Raw genomic sequence first — 21,023 nt, forward strand, 5'->3', positions numbered from 1 at the left:
GGACATTGTGAATGTTTTTATGAACTACTGTATATTTTAAAATATTTCTTCACACATTTTTTTATATTTTGTAATAGTATGAGCCAATTACTTTTCAGATCTATGGAGTTCTAAAACCTCTAGCTTACAGTGATTCTGTCACATTGAGATCAATTAAAATGAAGAAAATTTTAAAGGTTTTCTCCTCATTGTCAGTGGATGAGTGCCACCAACCAGTCAATATTCAATTGGCAGCAGTCACTATGAGCTAAATGAGGCCCTAATGTGCAGTACCAGTGTGCATGTGGATATCTATACATGTGGGTAGGTGCAATATTCAGACAACTACTCAATTAGCTAACCAGTAGCTGGCTGAATATTGAATGGTTATACCTGATCCCTTAACAAGAGCAGTGGCCACCTCCTGGCTCAGCCCCACCCATGATCAGGTACTTCAAAAACGGATCTTTCTTAACCCCTTTCATGATCAGGCACCTCCAACATAGTACCTCCCCTAACCTTTCCCCCTACAAGAGTATACCTCCTTCCTGAATAAAACCCCAACAAGAGTAGTGCCTTCAATCTTGTCCTCTCCAACCCAAGATCAGTTTTCCCCTCCCCTAGGCCCCTACAAACCTACCTTAAAACTTCTCTAGTAGTCTGGGGGGGATAGACTGGGCAGGAACAATAATGCCCAGTTGCTCCAGTCCTTGCCAGCAGGTTTCAAAATAGCAGCTGCGACCTCTAGCATTTTCTTAATCGTAGAAATGATATTTTTATAAGTTATATGAGGGGATGGCAACTCTTATAGGCGTTAAAGATAAGAGTGGCCCACTCTTCCTCCATTTTTTCTTTCCTTTTCTATATGAATGAAGTTCTTTTCAAAATTGTAATAAATTATGTTGTAAACCGCTTTAATCCTTTTTTTTGGCTATTATGCGGTATATAAAGTTTTTAATAAACATTTTAGACTTTCTATTATATTTAGGCTCCTATTTAATAAAGTATGATAAGGTTTTGCAGTGGATTTGTGGTAACTGTCAAAATTTAAGTGTAGTAACTGCAGAACCTCCAGATTAACGCCCTAACCATGCAATTTGACATGAGCTCTGCCTTCGACTTGGTGGACCATGGGAAACTATTACAATGCTTAGACACAATTGGAATCAGAGGAGAGATATTAAATTGGTTTCGAGGTTTCCTTATATCACACACCTACCAAGTCCGTTTTAATTACGATCTCTCTGATACATGGAACAATCCATCTGGCGTGCCACAGGGATCACCATTATCCCCACTGCTCTTCAATATTTACATGGCCTCATTGGGTGCGCAATTGGCGATAAAACTGGGGATAAAACTATTTAGCTACGCTGATGACTTCACGATAATTATCCCATTTACTACCTCTATCTCAGAAGTCACCCTCTATCTCAGAAGCAACAGAAGCACTAAATCGGATGGAGCAATGGATGACTGAATTCAGACTAAAGCTAAATTCAGAGAAAACAAAATTTTTTATAGCATTGCCACGCCCAGTTGACACTAAAGCATCACTGTGCATCAATAACCTTAGTTATCCCATTCAACCCACTATGAAGATATTGGGAGTAACACTGGACCAGAGCCTGACCATGAAAGACCAGGTAGACTCCCTGATTAGAAAGATCTTTCTCACCCTCTGGAAGCTTCGGTCCATCAGAGCTTACTTCAATGTCTCATCATTTAGAATTCTGGTACAATCCCTCATACTGAGTCAACTCGATTATTGTAACATCGCCTACTTGGCACTCTCCCAGAAAAACATGCGGCAATTGCAACTGGTACAAAATGCAGTGGTTAGGTTACTTTGTGGACTGAAGAACTTTGATCACGTGACACCTTCCTATCGACTTCTGCACTGGCTGCCGATGGAGGCACGTGTGAAATTCAAGTTTGGTTGTTTTTGCTTCAAGGTACTTTACGGTTTAGCCCCTAATTATATAACAGACCTTTTCTCCTTCACAACCAACAGATTCAGGAGAATCTCACATCCAAACTTTGTTTCTCCACCGGTTTGAGGTTGTAAATTTAAAAGTCATCACCAACATCTTTTCTCACATCAAGCAGCATTATGGGGTAAAGATCTGGAACAACTGCTTATGCCTACTACTTATAGGGAATTCAGGAAACGCCTAAAAACATACCTGTTCCTGAAGTACTTAGGTAACTGACCTATACAATCTTAGTCCTCAACAAATGATCTTTAGAACTGTTATTCACTAACTCTGAACTTTGTTTATTCCACTCGATCTGTAATACCTTTTAATCATTGTAAACCGCATAGAACTTCACGGTCTTGCGGTATATAAACTGTTATTATTATTATTAATTGTTGGGGGACCTATCCAGCATTTTGGGAGGACTGTCATGTTGTCTGCCATATTATCAATTGATGTACAGTAATGATCTTTGTGTTAACAGTAATATGTAGTTCCTACCCACTCCAAAACCCAAAATGACATTCTCAATTTTAACTCATCAATTTTGTCTTTCAAATTGTTATTTTCTCTAGGCCTGATATTCAGCTGATGCTAGGCAGAATGCTGTCTACCTGATGCCAGAGCTCAACCCAGATATTCAATGTTGGACTGTTTCCAGTGATCAGCATTGAATATCCATTTTTTTATTTTTTATTTTGGCAGGGTCCTCTTTAACTAAGCCACAGTAGAAGTTTGTACCGCAGCTTAGGGCACTAAGGGGCAGATTCTCTTCTTATTTTCACAGCCTTTTAGGAATGAGGTTTAGTATGCTATATATTTTTCATGTGCTTTGCTTGAATAATACATTATTAAACATCTTTTGACCTTAATATCAATCTGGAGTCCTCTATACCCTCCAAAATAGAAGCCCCGTTCATCTATATGCGGATGTCTCTGGCACTCCTAAGTGATGCCTAAATCACATCCACCTAACTCAAGACTGCCTTGTCCCTGCGACAACGTCCCTGTCACCGTCCCATCCCCGTGACCACTGTCCCCGCCCTATCCCCATCCCCATGACCACTGTTCCCGTCCCATTCCCGCAGCATCCATACAAGCCTCAGTACTGCAATATTTAGCTTATTCCTTCCTTATAAATCAAAGTTCAGGCTGCTGAACTAGAAAAAGAGATGTTCAGCTGGCAGGGCTTTGTTTATAAATTTTCTCAACACAACTAATATACTACTTTATCCTAAAGAAAAAAAAAAAAAAAGGAAATAAATAAATATAATTTTTTTTTATACCTTTGTTGTGTGGGTTCTGCTTTCCTCATCTTCTCATTCAATTCCTTCCATCCACTGTCTGTCTTCTCTCTGCATCTTCCATTTCCTCTGTTACTGTGCCTCTCCCTTTACCCCTCACCCCCCCACAATTGGCCTGGCACCCATCTTCTTCCCTCCGCTCCCCCATAGTCTGGAATCTCTCTCTTCCCCAGTTCCCTTCAGCATCTGTTCCTCTGCACCCCACCTTCCCCAGTTCCCTTCAGCATCTGTTCCTCTCCACCCCACCTTCCCTAGGTCCCTTCAGCGTCTCTTCCTCTCCACCCCACCTTCCCCAGGTCCCTTCAGCGTCTGTTTTTATCTACCCCATCTTTCCTTCCTTTCTCCCTCCCTGCCCCTTACCTTCACGGCAAGCAATTTCTAAATATGTTTCCTACCACCAACCGGAGTGTTGAAAATGCGTGTGGCTACAGGAAAGGTCATCTCTGATGCAACTTCCAGTTGCATCAGAGATTACCTTTACGGCAGCCGCATGCGATTTCAGCATTCCGGCTGCTGGTAGGAAACATATTTAGAAATTGCCTGCCGCGAAGGTAAGGAGCATGGAGTGAGATGATCAGGCGGCAGTGGCAGCGATCAGGCTCAGGCGGCAGCAGTGATATGGAGGAAGGGAGATGCTTGGGCGGCATTGACGATTAGGCGGTGTCGACGGCTATCAGTATGGAGGGAGGGAGCGTGATCGGTGACTGTGCGCGTTTCCTCCCTTCACTGCAGAGACAAGGCCATTCACCGCTCCATGGGCCATTGAATGGCCTTCTCCCGTACCTGTGGCAACCACCTCTTTTCTCTCCCCCGTTTCAGTGGGTTACCTGTGGCTACCCGGGGGTATCAGCCACCATGTAATTCTCTACTATCTAGCACCTAATTCACACTCAAAAGTAGACCTGCTTTTGCAAGGAGTCCTCTTTCCATCAAAAAATAGATTTAGTATGCAATATATACTGTATATATATTTTTTCATGTGCTTTGACTGAGGAACATAGAGGCCAAAAGAGTAACTGGACAAGTGTTGAAGATACATGTATGATATTTATCCTAGAGAAATGACTGCTTGTAAATCAAGAGGATATAAGCTTGGCTTTGGAACTGACATGTGGTTTTACTACCTGAGTGTGTGTTGTGCAGTGGTTAGAGCTACAGCCTTAGCACCCTGACATTGTTGGTTCAAATCCCTCACTGCTCCTTGTGACCCTGGGCAATTGGAGCAGAAGCTAAATATGATAAAGGAGCCAAATGTAAATACCACATAGAATATAAGTAGTATATAAATAATTAAAAGATAAATAAATAAAATATAATAGGGGTGCCAGCATTTTACTGCATAAAATTTTAATGTAAAAATACAACATAAAATCACCATTCTAATGATGTCATAACACTAACACACGATGACATTACAGACGTTATTAGGACGTCTATGCAACGCCTAAAAGGCGATTCTGCAAAGGACATCTAATAATATAGATGCACTTAGATTTGCTCAGCACCACTAAGCGCAATTCTCTATAGTGCATCAATACATTATAGAGTTGTGCTCAGCATTCTGCCCCTGGTCATCTAAATGACGCCTAATATTTACAGAATATGCCCCTAAATGCTCCAATGCTGCTCTAAAGCTCATAGGAATTCTATGAGCGTCGGATAAGTGTCAGACCATTTAGCACTCCAGGTGAGGTAGAAACCTCTACCATGGCTTAGTAAAAGGAGGGTAAGTGAATATTCAGTACTGGCTGGTTCAGTTAATACTGAACAAATGTAGGACCGCTATTTATGCAGTCTGATTTGCCTGCTGAACTTAGCCAATGCTTGAATATTCATTTCTAGCTGCTAACTGTGAATATTCAGAAGAGATACCCGGCTGTCTCCCACTGGATATTAGTGGTTAGCTGCACAAATACTATTTAACTGGCCAGAAGCCGTTTCTCGCTGGTTAAATAGCACTGAATATTGGGAGGGTCTAGCTATATCTATTCACTCTGCAGGGGATTTTTTATTTTTTATTTTTGAAGGCTCAGGACTAATCTGGAAAATAGGTTCAGTAAAGTATTCATGTACATATACTGCAAGTGCTTTTAACTCAAGGGGAAAACTATTTTTATGCCCAGGACATTTGACTAGGTAACTTCTTAGTTATACAAACAAATTCCTTTTAAATTGCTTTGCAGAAAAGGATAAACTGTTAATATGTAGGCCCCTCAATTTGACCACACATGCAATCCTATTTCATAAGACTTAACTGGATTTTGAGAGTGGGGTTCTTCCAATATCCATGTTAAATGTTTACTATTTCATAGTATATCAAATGCTGTGCATGAAAGAGTCCCTACTGCATTCATAAAAATATCTACATATGTAAGGTATTTTTTATAACAGGGTACTTTTTAAAGGTGTTGGTTATGGTACCTGTTTTAAGACTTTTCTTAAATTAAGCAATGGATTGATTGAGTACACCAAGTTTACGGGAAGGGGTAAAACATGGACCTCATGAATCTAAAACTGCACGTCCTTAAAAATCTGAGGTCCGTGCCACTTTTAAACTCAGCATAGGTTATGGCTCTGACAGATCTCTATGACACTTTAGCTCTGATGGATCCTAATGCTTTTCTAAAAAAAAAAAAAAAAGTAGGCCCCTTGTTTTACTTTATAAAATATTTGCACAAGTGGCCAAAAACATGCATACATTTAAGGAGCGATTGCTTATACCCAGCCTATGTCTGGTGTAAATGCCCATGTCTCCCCGCTCCTGGCCAAGCTCCACTGGCTTCCGATAATCGCCAGGGACCACTATAAATGCGCCTGTTTAACTTTCAAAATCCTATATGGTATCCTCCCTCCCTTTATCCCTCTTTCTTGGAATTCCTCAAACCCTAATACCACCAGATCCTCCCACAAATTAAAACTATCCTTCCCCTCGCTAAAAGGCATTTCCCACACAGGAAAGCTAGGGACCTCCCTCCACTTCAAAATCACTGAGCTCTGGAACAACCTTACCTCCCCTCTTCGGAACTTGAGCTCTCTCCAAGTTTTCCGCAAACATCTAAAAACCTGGCTTTTCTCAAAAAATGTAAGTCTCCCTCCAATTTAGGAATCAAGGAAACTCTTATATCTTGGCATCCCAAGTCCTCTAAATTTTCTTCACACTTCTACCTCTAACCCTCTGTTGTAGTTCCTTCCTATTTCTCCTACTGTAAACCGCGTCAAGCTCTACGAACGTGGAGATGATGCAGTATACAAACCTAAGGATTAGATTAGATTAGATTAGATTAACATGCATAAATGATAGAATTCTATAATTTATACCATGTACTGTACTTATGCACTCTGCCCAAACTCCATCCACTAACAATGCAAGTACCATCCAATCATGATGTGTATTTTCTGCTAGTCAATCCTGTTTAAAAGGTTAGGTACTAGAATACTGCTGTGCCTCCCACCACCTAAACTAGAACATAATAGCCTTATTGGGTCAGACCAATGGTCCATCAAGCCCAGTAGCCCATTCTCATGGTGGCCAATCCAGGTCATTAGTACCTGGCTAAAACCCAAGGAGTAGCAATATTCCATGCTGCCAATCCAGGGCAAGCAGTGGCTTCCCTATGTCTTTCTCAATGACTATGAACTTTTAGTCCAGGAAATTGTCCAAACCTTTCTTAAAACCAGCTACGCTATCCGCTCTTACCATATCCTCTGGCAAAGCGTTCCAGAGCTAACTATTCTCTGAGTGAAAAATAATTTCCTCCTATTGGTTTTAAAAGTATTTCCCTGTAGCTTCATCAAGTGTCCCCCTAGTCTTTGTAATTGTTGACAGAGTGAAAAATTGATTGAAAAATTACAAAGACTAGGGGGGAGGGGGACGACACTCGAAGTTACAGGTGGCTCCTTATAGAATTATCCCTAAAAGGCCCATTACTCTATTACCTCCACTTCAAAATGTTTTGCAAATATGTTCACAAAGATTCATTTAAATCTATTGTTTAAAAGACATTTGAATGATGAGGTTTATATCTGAGTTGCACAGTATAAATCTGTTATCATCAGGAAAAGCTCTCTGTTTATAAGAAATTTAGGACAGGTTGGCAAAGTGCCTCACACACTTATTCTATGATTGGCAGGGAATGTGACACAGTTGATGACTACTTAAAATAATCATTTGGCAGCAAAGTTGTTATTGTGATTTTGTTATTCTAAGGAAATATGTGTCATATCTGCATGATACATTGGAACACAGAGAACGAAAATTAAATTAGGAAAAGACATTGCAAAGCTGAGGCGATGTGAAATGTTTCCAAAACTATTTTTTATACCACAAATCTGAGACTTGGCATATGTTGTAATAAAAACAAAACAAAACAAAAAAACAAACACTTTCACCATAGCACTCGTTTGCATGACATTGACTTGCTGACTTGAATAAGGTATTCAAGAAAGCAAACTTTACAGACTAAGGCATTTGTCGACTTCAGCATTTGAAAATAACCACATCCTATATTAGGAAAAACACTACTCAAACACCCTGCATCTCTCAAAGAAACTAAAATTAGAGTCCTGGCTTTGGAGTGAGGTTTATTGCTGTCATGGTATGTGCAAAAATGACACATTTGAAGACACTGCCCCAAACACAAACCAAGAAGACCGAGTGAAATTCAAGCTTGGTTGCTTTTGTTACAAGGTTTTGTTCAGACTTACTCCTAAATATCTAACTGATCTCTTTTCTCTTACAACTATCAAACATAAGAGATGCTTGAATTTGAGTTTTATTTTTCCATCTGTAAATGGCTGCAAACTTAAAAGAAATCACCAACGTCTACTCTTCTATCAGGAAGCTTTATAGGGGAAAGATTTGGATCAATTAATTGTGACTTCTAGTACTTACCTAGAATTCAGGGGACATCTAAAAGCATATCTATTTGCTAAGAACTTGGGGTAGCTAATTCTCTTCATTCAACTGTATATTTCATTTTTTTTGGAACCGCATAGAGCTTCATGGTCCTGCGGTATATAAGCTGATTGTTATAGAAACAGATAAAGGCCAAATGGCCCATCTAGTCTGCCATATGTTATGTTTCATGAACACATCACTTATATAGTCAAAACATGTTTTTATAAATTGCGTTTAATACGATCAATCGCCAAATTTCTTGAGCCCAAATCGATTAATATTCTGGTTCATTCTTTGATTATAGCTAAAATGGACTACTGTAACTCACTATTACTTAACATCTCCCAAAAAGAAAAAAGAAGACTACAAATTATCCAAAATATAGCTATTAAACTAATCCACAATGCCAAGAAATATGACCACGTTACGCCATTATTGATCGACTCCCATTGGCTCCCTATCAGTCATCGCATTTTCTTTAAGGTCATGTTGTTAATATTTAAAACCTTAACCTTTAATGAACCTCAGTTTATAGCTAGAATGTTAATACCCCATAACACTATACGACCAATCAGATCATCCTTCCAAAATCTCCTATCTATACCCTCTCTGAAAAGTGTAGGCATGAGAAGATCTGATATGTTCTCCGTAATGGGCCCCCAATGGTGGAACTCATTACCACAATATATTAAAAATGAAAAAGATCTCACCTTCTTTAAAAATCCTTAAAATCTCATCTTTTTAAAGATGCTTTTAACATTTAAATTTTAGATTTGTTAAATATTCTCAGCTTTTTAACTTTCCCGTTCCCCATTGTTCTCTTCCTTTTTTTGTCTATTTCTTCTAAAAAGAGTTGTATCTTTCCCCTCCTTTCCTCCCAATTCAAGTTTGTCCTGTCTTCAAGAATTATGTCATTTGGTTTGTCTTTTTTGTAATTTTACCTTTTTTTATAATTTTATACATTGCTTAGCAAACCGAATAAGCGATTCATCAAATACTAATAAACTTGAACTTGAACTTGTTAATATCACCAAAGTGAAAAGATAATGAGAAAAATCCAAAATATCAAACTGGAACCTGCTGCATTAACAGGGAAAGACCTTAATTTCATATGCTTGTATAATAAACTGAAAGTAGCTCCTGATGCAATAGAACTGAAAAGAGAGATAGCAAAATAAACTAGAGAAAGCACAAAACTATTTTACCTGGACTTGGGGAAGAACATTAATACAGTGAAAATACTACCAAACATTCTGGAGGAATTTGTATGAGGACCTTGTGGAGCACAACTGAGAAGCAGAATGGCTACCCTACATACAGGAGAATTTGGGAAAGATAAACATCTTTTCAAAGCTATGAAATTATCTACAGCAAAAACAACAGCAAAGATGGAAAGCAGGTTAGAAAAGTCCCAAACTGGAAAAGCTCCATCCTATATGGACTCACAAATTTTTGACTTAAACAGTTAACATTAGTCTACCAAGATCTGATAGACTGCAAAAATCAATTGGTCAGGCAGCCTAAATTAAAACTACAATACTTCATAATAGGAAGAATAATCCTTCTTCTAAAGGAAAATTCAAGCAATATTCCCAAAAACTACAGACCCATAATTTGTCTCAACTAGTGGCGAGTATTACCCCTCCATTGTGACACTTGAATCTGCTCTAACACAACGCACCATAATTCGGAAAAATCGTGCCAAATTGCTCACAATGTATGAGTCATGGAATCGAGGGTGAAATACTCACATGGATTAAAAACTGGCTGGAGCATAGCAAACAGAGAGTGGGGGTAAATGGACAATACTAGGACTGGAAGACCGTCACCAGTGGGGTACCGCAGGGCTCGGTGCTTGGACCCTCGGTGCAGGGCTCTTCAACATCTTTATAAACGATCTGGACATTGGTATGACGAGTGAGGTGATTAAATTTGCGGATGATACGAAGTTATTCAGAGTAGTGAAGACACAGGGGGATTACAAAGATCTGCAACGTGACGTAATCAAGCTCGAGAAATAGGCATCGACATGGCAAATGAGGTTCAACGTGGATAAGTGTAAAGTGATGCATGTCGGTAACAAAATTCTCATGCACGAATACAGGATGTCTGGGGCGGTACTTGGAGAGACCTCCCAGGAAAGAGACTTGGGAGTTCTGATCGACAAGTCGATGAAGCCATCCATGCAATGAGCGGCGGCAAAAAGGGAGAACAGAATGCTAGGAATGATTAAGAAGGGGATCACGAATAGATCAGAGGTTATCATGCTACTGTACCGGGCCATGGTGTGCCCTCACCTGGAGTACTCCATCCAGCACTGATTACCATACATGAAGAAGGACATGGTACTACTCGAAAGGGTTCAGAGAAGAGTGACTAAAATGGTTAAGGGGCTGAAGGAGTTGCTGTACAATGAGACTGGAGAAACTGGGCCTCTTCTCCCTTGAGAAGAGGATACTGAGAGGGACATGATCAAAACATTCAAAATACTGAGAATAGATTAAGCAGAATAGATTTAGCAGATAAAGACAGATTGTTCACCCTCTCCAAGGTAGGGAGAACGAGAGGGCACTCTCTAAAGTTGAAAGGGGATAGATTCCATACAAACGTAAAGAAGTTCTTTTTCACTCAGAGAGTGGTAGAAAACTGGAACGCTCTTCCGGAGTCTGTTATAGGGGAAAACACCCTCTAGGAATTCAAGACAAAGTTGGACAAGTTCCTGCTAAACTGGAACATACGCAGGTGAAGCTGGACGTATTTAGAGCACTGGTCTTTGACCTAGGGGCCACCACGTGAGGGGACTGCTGGGCACGATGGACCACTGGTCTGACCCAGCAGCGGCAATTCTTATGTTCTTACCTACAACTTATAAGCTATTATTAGTGATGCTGATAAAATATATGATCATTTTGACTCTAATAACATCATGGTAATAAAGCAGAAGGAAATAAGAGGGGAACATATGGAACAAAAAAACAATAAATATTGAATAAAACCATTATGGCCAGGGCTAAGAAAAGCAGAAATCTTAGTAGTGCATGGATTAACTATCAGAAAGTCTTTGATAGCATTCCACATTCTTGGATAATTACGTAAGTTCCTTGAAATGTATAAAATAAGCAATGGATTGATTGAGTACACCAAGTTTACGGGAAGGGGTAAAACACGGATCTCACAAATCTAAAACTGCACGTCCTTAAAAATCTGAGGTCCATGCCACTTTTAAACTCAGCATAGGTTATGGCTCTGACAGACCTCTATGACACTTTAGCTCTGATGGATCCTAATGCTTTTCCCTCCCTATACTGAGACTAAAAGTGGCAAAACTTTTACCCTGAGGTCTGTGACACTTTTAGCCTCAGCATAGGAAGGAAAAAGCATTAAGATCTGTCAGAGCTAAAGTGTCATAAAGGTCTGTCAGAGCCATTACCTATGCTGAGACTAAAAGTGGCATGAACCTCAGATTTTTAAGGACGTGCAGTTAAGATCCATGTGGTCCAAGAGGTCAGATGGACTGCAGACCTTTGCATACATTTAACCCCACACCCTAAAACCCCCAGCTATTTGCCATCCAGTGTCATATCGCAGGGGCTCTCGAAATCGGCGCAGAGGGAGAGATCTGGAGGAAGGGACGATTGGGCTAATTAGCAAAAGCCACGGTGCGTTTCCTCCCTCCTTAGCCATTAGGGAAGGCAAAGCCGGGGGCCAAAGCTGAGCGGGGAAAGTGGTGGAATAAGCTAAATGCGGACCTGTCAATAAACGACAGAAGATTTTTAAGGACGTGCGGTTTTAGATCCATGAGGTCCGTGTTTTACCCCTTCCCCCAAGTTTACCATGAAAATGTGGCAAAAAACTATACTCCATCTGAGCATTTTGGCTTCCTGAACCATGGGATGGTTTTCCAAAGGCTGCTGAGCAGGGATGGTATACATCTATCAAAGAAGGGAAGAAGTGTCTTTGGCAGCAGGCTGGCTAATCTACTGAAGAGGGCTTTAAATTAGAAGTGATGGGGCAGGGTGATTAAAGCCACCAGGTGAGTATAAGCCCTCAGGTAAGTAAATCTCTAAATATATCTAAATGGATAGGAAAAGGGGCCAATATCTGGAAAGCAGTATATACTAATGCTCAAAGTATGGGAAACAAGATTCTGGATCTAGAAGCAGTGATGGAAGAAGATGAGTTGGATATAGTGGCGATCACAGAGGCATGGTTCATGGAGAACCAGGGCTGGGATGTAGTTATACTGGGCTATAATCTGTTCAGGAAAATCAGGGTAGAAAGAAAAGGAGGGGGAGTAGTTTTATATGTTTAAGATCATATTAAAGCCACACAATTGCAGATCTGCAGGGCAAGAAGAGGCGCTGTGGATCAATTTGGAAAAATGGTATGATACACAGGTATGATACACAGGCCTCCATCACAGATGGAAGAAATGGACACAGATTTGCTAGTAGACATTCAGAATATACAGTATCTAAAAAAGGGGAAGTTTTACTAATAGGTGATCTTAATGTCAGATGTTGATTGGGGTATCTCTGTTGTAGGGTCTTCTGAAGTAGGGAGATCCTGTATTCTCTACAAGGAGAACTGTTCCAGCAGTTGGTAATGGAACCTAAGCGGGAGGGGGGTCATACTGGACTTAGTGCTTACAAACAGGGAAAGTGTTTCTGATGTTATAGTGGGTGATCATCTGGCATCCAGTGATCACTGCATGGTATGGTTTAATATTAAGATGGGTATAGAAAGGACTCATTCAAAAGCAAAGGTTCTAGACTTCAAAAAAACTAACTTTGTTCAGATAGAGAATTACGTCAAGGAATTGTTATCTGGATGGGAATGGCTAGAAGGAGTAGAAATGCAGTGGGCAGAACTGAAAGAAATTACTGTAAGGAAAGAGGAAAGAAGGCCACTTTGGTTCTCAAAAGTAGTAGCTGAGAAGGTAAAAAATAAGAGGTTAGCTTTTATAAACTACAAAAGATCGCAGAAAGAGGAAGATAGGCAAAAATATCTGGAAAAGTTAAGAAAGCCTGGTCAAGAAGTCAGGAAAGCAAAGATACAAATGTAAGAAAAAATAGCTGACATGGTAAAACAGGGAAACAAATTTTTTTTTAGATATATCAGTGATAGGAAGAAGTACATAAGTGGCATTGTGAGACTCAAATGTGAAATGGAGGATTATGTAGAACCTGATTTTTAAAAAAGGCTGAATTGCTTAACAAATATTTCTGTTCTGCATTCACAGCTGAAGATCTGGGAGTGGGATTGCAGAAGACAAATGTGAATAGGGATGGTGGAGTGGTAGACCCCGATCGATTTTCAGAGGGTTGTGTTCATGAGGAGCTAGCTAAATTAAAGCTAGATAAAGCAATGCGGTGGGATGGTGTACATCCGAGGGTGCTGAAGGAACTTAGGGGTTCTGTGGCTCCGTTTACTGACCTTTTCAATACTTCTCTAGAGTCAGGAGTGGTAACATAGGCCTGAAGAAGATCAGATGTGGTCCCTCTACACAAAAGTGGAAGTAAGGAAGAAGTAAGGAATTATAGGTCAGTAAGTCTGACTTCTGTGGTAAGCAAATTCATAGAAATGCTTCTAAAACAGAGAATGGTGAAGTTTCTGGAATCCTGTGGATTACAGGACCAGGGGCAATATTGATTCACTAGAGATAGGTCTTGTCAGACAAATCTGATCAATTTCTTTGACTGGGTGACCAGAGAATTGGGTAGAGTGAGTGCCCTACATGTGGTGTATTTAGATTTTAGCAAAGCCTTTGGCAGTGTACCATACAGACGTCTAATAAATAAACTGAGTGCTCTTGGGTTGGGTCCAAAGTGATGGGCTGGGTCAAAAACTGGTTAAATGGAAGACGATAGAGGATAGTGGTCAATGGAGATCGTTCTGAGGAAATAATAATAATAACTTTATTCTTTTATAGCGCCATAACCAAAAGTTCTAAGCGGTTTACACTAAAAAGATCTGGACAATCAATGAAATACAATAATACTATTAAAAAAATACAAATATTTGTAAAATAGAATTTCAATAATACAACTCTCATTAAGTAATAAACTTATCGAACAAAGTGGATGTTACCTGTGGTATGCCTCAAAGTTCTGTTCTAGGGCCTGTTGTTTTCAACATTTTTATAAACGATATTGCTGAAGGGCTGTTGGGTAAGATTTGCCTATTTGCGGATGATACCAAAATGTGCAATAGAGTAGACACCACGGATAGTGTGAATAACATGAAGAAAGACCTAGCAAAGCTTGAAGAATAGTCTGAAATTTGGTAGCTAAAATTTAATGCTAAAGAAATGCAAGGTTGTGCAGGAACGGTACAGAAGAGTAGGACTTGGGTGTGATTGATGTGGTGATCTTAAGGTGGCCAAACAGGTTGAAAAGCTAGAAGGATTCTAGGGTGCATAAGAAGTACAGCTAGTAGGAAAAAGGAGGTACTGATGTTCCTGTATAAGACTCTGGTGAGACCTCATTTAGAATATTGTGTACAATTCTGGAGAACGTATCTTCAAAAAGATATAAAAAAATGTTGTTGGTCCAGAGGAAGACTACTAAAATGGTGCATGGTCTTTGTAATAAGGTGTATAGGGACAAACTTAAAGATCTCGGGAGAGGAGAGATATGATAGAGACGTTTAAATACCTACGTGGTATAAATGCGCATGAGTCAAGTCTCTTTCAATTGAAAGGAAGCACTGGCATGAGAAGGCATAATATGAAGTTAAAAGGCTTAGGAGTAATCTAAGGAAATACTTTTTTACCAAAAGGGTGGTAGATGCATGGCCCAGTCTTCCGGAAGAAGTGGTGGAGACAGAGACTGTGTCTGAATTCAAGAAGGTGTGGGATTATCTCTTAGAGAAAGAGATAATGGTTACTCCAAATGGGCAGACTAGATGGGCCATTTGGCCTTTATCTGTCACGTTTCTATGAAGTATGAAGTTAGACCTGAGTGTTTAGTACTGGACCATGTCCAGTAACCAGCATTGAATATCTGGTTCTGACTGGACTGTTGTTGGCCGTCTTCACCTATGTGGGTCCTGCCCAATTTTCTGCCTGGATCTATATAAGATACTTATGCATCTCCTAGCTGAATATTGGCAGAGACCCATGTAAGTGCAGAGCTGGCTCAAGAGACTATGGTGCCCAGTGGCATAGTGATGGAAGTTGGTGCTCAGGACAGTGGCACTCTGCATTACCATGCCATGCACCCCTACTCTTCACTGCTTCTTGACCACCCCCACTCTTCCCATCGATTAAGTGCCCCCTCCCCCCCCCCCCCGTGTTCCTCTTGAAATGTTCACCGGTGCAAGCAGCATCTTCCAACTGCTGCTTGCGCCAGTCTCAGCTCCCTTCTGACCAGGAAATGACATCAGAAGGGAGCCAAGGCCAGCGTGAGCAGCAGGTGCTGCTCATGTCGGTGAATGTTTAAGGAGGTATGTGGGGGTGTAGAGGCACCGATGTTCCCTGCAAAGATGGTGCCCGGGACGGTCTATTCCCCTGCCACCCATACTACGCCACTGGTGGTTCCCTGAGCCAACTTTTGCTTTAGTGCCCCCTCACATCAGCATGCCTCCTCTTCCACATCATTACCCCCACATGGTCATGCACCTCTCCTGCACTGTCCCTCCCCCCACCCCCACACATCAGCTCTCTTTTAGCAAGCCAGTCTGAATAGCCCTGACTCACTCCAAGTGTCCTGGGCCATGGGAGCAGGATTGATCACCACTCGCTCTTGTCTTGGTGGCTGCCTTCTTTGAAAATGACTCCACTAGGGGATTCAAGCTGCATTTATATGGCAGCTTGAATCCGTCATCCTGTTTACCCTAGTTTCTTGTTGAACATAGGATAACTATCTACTCTCATCAAGAGCAAAGAAAGAAACACTTTGCTTGTCTTCCATCCCCACCTGTTTTAACCTCCTAGCACAGAAATAGTACTTGTAGCTACTTCCTTTGTATCATGGTAAATACTGATCAGAATGTCTAAGCCAGTGTTAGTCAAGTGTACCCAGTCTTGCCAGTAGAGCTCCAGGCAATCCTTCAAGATAATATTGTATCATTGTAATAAGCTTCCTGAAATCGATCTGCTTGATTGGAAGTGGCTAATGGTGCAAAACTTCACTTTTAGAAAATTGCATATGCCAGTATAATTTTAAATAATGTATTCATATGCTTCCATGGTAAAATTATGCAAAGTTATTCAATGTTTAAGATGGCTGATACACTGATAGATGTTCCTTTGTCTGTCTTTCCCATATAATAAAAAAGCTGTTTCTAAATATTCAAGTAAAACAGATACAGAGCAACAAGCCATGGAGTATTTGGATGTTGTGGAACCAGCTACAAGTACTATTTCTTATTAAAAGACTATTATTCTTCAGAACTGCAGTTTTATTATTTGTATTGTTATGTGTAGAATGTCTGTACCTTAATATATGGGAGTGTGTGGCACAGTGGTTAGGGCTACAGCCTCAGCATCCTAATGTGGGTTCAAATCCTATGCTGTTTATTGTGACCCTGGGTAAGTCACTTACTGAGGGATGCACAAAACTTACCAATGATGTCCCAATCATCACTAAACCAGTTTGACCAGTTTATCGATCGATCAGATCGGATTCCCCAATGCACAAAACTGTCCACCATGTGTTTTCCGACCCATGCAAATTAGGAAAACCCAATGCGAACTAGCCAAGCGATTGATGCACTAACATCGCTTGGCTATTTAGCATTGGGTTTTACTGATCCTAAAACTCGATTGCTCTAGACCTGCCAGTGAAGGGTGGGAGGGCATGGCGCGCGGGGCTTTTTTTTTTAATGGGACAGGTTGTGCGTGTTTAATTCTCGCACAAATGTTCTATTAAAAAAAATACAGAAGCCCTAACAGCAATGACAGGAGGCTGCTTCCCCTGTCACTCCTGTTAGGGCTCTGTGCATGTGTCGATCGCTCACTGAACGATTGAATCAGTGGGTTTGCATGCAAATGATTTGCACCTCCATACAAATCAATTGCATGCAAACTTGACAGTGCATCGATCGCTGTTGGAGAATCGGCCAGAGCACTGTTTCTCTAGTTCTGTGCCTCGTTGGTGGCTGTTTTTAGTTTGGTTTGTTAAGCCATCTATGTTAGTCCACATTTGTAAAAGGTTGTGTACTTTACATCTCGGATTCCTGAGGAAGGTGAGTCCTGCCGAAATACGGCCCGTCTTGTGTCCTATAATGACAAACGTGGACAATGTTTTTTAAAAGGTTTAACTGAATAAAAGAAGTGTCAAGAACATTGTATTTCCACAGTTTTGCTTGTTTGGGATTGTTCTTCTTATTCTGTGGAAATTTTGGTCTTCTCTTCTTGTGATTTTGAATACTCCCTCACCATTGTACATTATTGTTATAAGACACAGAAATCTACAAAATCCTTTAAATTCTAATTCTTTTGTCTTTTTCAGTGGTATACAGACAAGGACCATGCCATCTCAGGCTCTGCAAGAACACATCTTTATAGCCATATGACTCATTTCCTCAAACAATGCTTCTCTCTCCCATCTTAACAAAAGCAGAACTCTCCTCCCCCCCCACCACACACAGACACCCACACCTACCCAAAAATGTTCCCTTTTGTTCCTAAGCATCTTATCTAATGATTAATTTAAACCTTATTTAAGCTGCCAGTTGATGGATGGCACTGAAGTTGCAACTGATTACACAAAATACATTCCAGGGACTGTTGACAACTAGCGACTTAGAATTACTTAGCATAAATGTAGCATATTGATATCAGCACATAACATGAAATCATGTGTTATGACTAGCACTGTATTGTGTTTTGTATCATATATGCTTTATTAAATGTGTTTTTTTTTAAAAAAATAAAATGTTGTGTGAAATATATGACACCTGAAGAAAAATAAAAGCAATATTTCAATATTTATGATTTGCAAAATCAGATACCAGATTTGATATCAGACAGGGTATTTGGGGACAGGGTATGGCTTCTTTCCCATTACTCCCTTTTCATTTCCCTCTGTCTATTCTGTGTTAAAATGTTTAAACTTTTACGTCACATTGATGTCCATTACTCTTGGGGATATTCTGGACTTGATGGTGTGCCATGGGGGTGGAGGACAGAGTGAGCTTGGGGAGGGGGAGGGGGGTGCCAGGGGGAGGGGAGGGAAGAAACAATGAAAGTTGCAGGCATGTGCCTACCGGGAGGAAAAATAATGAGTTGTAGAGGACTTGCCTGGAGGAGGGAGGTTGGGGAAGAAATGTGTGTGGGGGTGTGTGTGGTAGTGGTGGTGGGGTTGTTCTTCAGAAAAAGAGGCAAGTTGGAAATATTGCATGGGGTTGGGGCAGGAGAAAGGTGAGGTGGGGATAAGAACTTCTTTGCATTGAATTTTAGTTGCCATACTTTAGACCATTCTTCTAACTTTTGCAGATCCTTTTTCATGGCAACTAAAATTCAATGCAAAGATGTGCAGAGTGATGCATTTAGGGAGTAGAAATCCGAGGGAGCCGTATATGCTGGGAGGTGAGAGGCTAATGTGCAAAACGGGGAGAGGGACCTTGGGGTGATAGTGCCTGAGGATCTGAAGGTGACAAAACAGTGTGATAAGACAATGGCTGTAGTCAGAAGGATGCTAGGTTGTAGTAACCAGCAGAAAGAGGGAGGTGCTGATGCCCCCTGTACAGGTCGTTGGCGAGGCCACACGTGGAGTATTGTGTTCAGTTTTGGAGACCCTATCTGATGAAGAATATAAGACTTGAAGTAGTCCAAAGGAAAGCAACACAAATGGTAAGGGGTTTGTGGCAAAAGATGTATGAGAAGAGACTGGCATACCTAAATATCTATACTCTGGAGGAGATGAGGAACAGGGATAAACACAGAGGATCTAAATGAATGGTATAAACTGAAGAACTAAGGCTGGTACTGGGCAGACTTGCATGGCCTATGTCCTGTATATGGCAATTCGGTATAGAATGGGCTGGGACATCAATGGGAATTCCAGTAAATTGAAACATGAGGATGTTGCTAGACAGACTTTATGGTATGCATCCCACAAATGATGAAATGGGTGGATAGGCTGGAGGGAGCGTCGACGGCAACTCCAGTAGTTGGAACCTAAGGATGGTACCGGGATGACTTCACAGTCTAGGCCCAAAAATATAAAAGAAAAAAGACCATTTAATTTAATTATGAATTTATAATGCTATGTTTCTACCTTGCTGCGTCGTATGCTTGGAACAAGCTGCCCGAATCCCTACGACGGGCTTTGTCTCTAGCAGTTTTCAATGCTTAGTTAAAAGCCCACCTCTTTGAGAGTACTTTCAACTCCTAACTCCTCTCACCTTGGCTTCTGCATCCCCCAACCCTATATGTCATGTCTGTCTGTCTAAGTTGGATTGTAAGCTCTTCCGAGCAGGGACCATCTATAAATGTCCAAATGTACAGCACTATGTAAGCCTTTCAGTGCTATATAAGTGATAAGTAGTAGTAGCAGCATGTTACACTGTTATTAAATGTGGCCATGTGAGCCACAAAAATATGTGTGAGCAGCACAAAAATATGTTGGTATATTTAAACAGAAATAAGAGAAGGCTTTAATAAATAAAAGAAATACATCTTCCAGGAAAATGTTAAAAAGAAAAGGCCCTTCATTTTTACAAATTGATTGGCTCATGTGTTAAGAAATCAAATTTACTTTGTCTCCTCTAAAATGTGCTTCGAGCTTCTTGCCATTTTTTTTTTTAAGTTTCAACACTGAACCAGATTTAAGTTTCTTCAAACTTTTATCAGTTAATTCTACAAAGTTATTTGTAGTAATATAATTTAATGTGAACTGTAACGTGTTCTTTTCCCAAAATACAAAATTCATCTCATTGTTTGGAACTGCCTGTAATATGCATTCACAGACTGCTGAGGCTCAGCTGCTGTAATTGTGAGCAAGTAATATAATGGAATTGTATAGTCTCAAAATGCAATCTTATTAAAACAGTTACCACAAAAATAAATAATATTGTGATAATATGCTTATAGGTGATTATTCCTCTAACAAGAAAACGAAACACTCATAGATTTTAATTATAGAAAATTGAATCTTTTTGGTCTTTTATATATAATTGGAATGTAAGAATAATTCTAATTAAAGAGTTATTCATGGACTCTATCATATGTTATGGCCTATTTAACTCCAAAGCTGCTCATAGACTCCATCTACAAATCCAGCACAGTCCGATTTTACTCCTATGTTAATTTTTGTGTCTCCCTCCCATTTGATTTCTAAGTGCCTACGTAGGCGCAAATCTAGTGCTATTTTTTTAGGCGCTAGTAGGCATCTTGAGATTTATTTTATTTTATTTTTTTAATTCTTTATTGATTTTTAATCAAAAACAGTGTCATACAAATGAAAGAACAAAAGATATTCCACATATTACACTATTGTCTTGAGATTTATTTTAAAAAGTCTTTTAAACTGCATTTTGCTCTTAACTTAGGTGCCGGTAGGGCGCCTACTGGCACCTAAGTTCCCGGATAGGAAAAGTGTATTCAGTCTCATTTCCCTTATGAGTGGTTTTGTTTATTTATTTTTTAGTTAATTTAAGAACCACATTTTTTCCCCCATTTTTTGTTGTTGTATAACCTAAGTTACGGCACCATTTATAGAATATGGGCCTTAGTGAAACTGGGAAGAAGATCATAAGGGGGGAAGTTGCACCCCTTTGCCAGTTTTCTTCTGCTATCTGCCCTGTCTTTACTGTCTTCCCTGTGTGCTAAATACAAGACAGATTCTGGACATGATCCTTACATTTATAATTCAGGCTCTGCTCTTACAGTAAGTTAATTTTTGTGTTAAATGTGCA

The 21,023-nt window shown here is 40.1% G+C and overlaps 1 protein-coding gene across 1 annotated transcript in view; it reads left to right on the forward strand.

Annotated features, from left to right (window-relative positions):
- FAP (fibroblast activation protein alpha) overlaps nucleotides 1-18,092 on the forward strand; it is a 201,779-nt gene extending 183,687 nt beyond the window's left edge. The window contains exon 26 of the mRNA XM_033944547.1: nucleotides 17,615-18,092. Coding sequence (XP_033800438.1) covers nucleotides 17,615-17,716 — 102 coding nt within the window. The 3' untranslated portion in view covers nucleotides 17,717-18,092. The remainder of the gene's footprint in view (nucleotides 1-17,614) is intronic.
- Nucleotides 18,093-21,023: the final 2,931 nt, after the last annotated feature.

The sequence above is a fragment of the Geotrypetes seraphini genome, chromosome 5, assembly GCF_902459505.1.
Source record: "Geotrypetes seraphini chromosome 5, aGeoSer1.1, whole genome shotgun sequence".
NCBI classification, from domain to species: domain Eukaryota; kingdom Metazoa; phylum Chordata; class Amphibia; order Gymnophiona; family Dermophiidae; genus Geotrypetes; species Geotrypetes seraphini.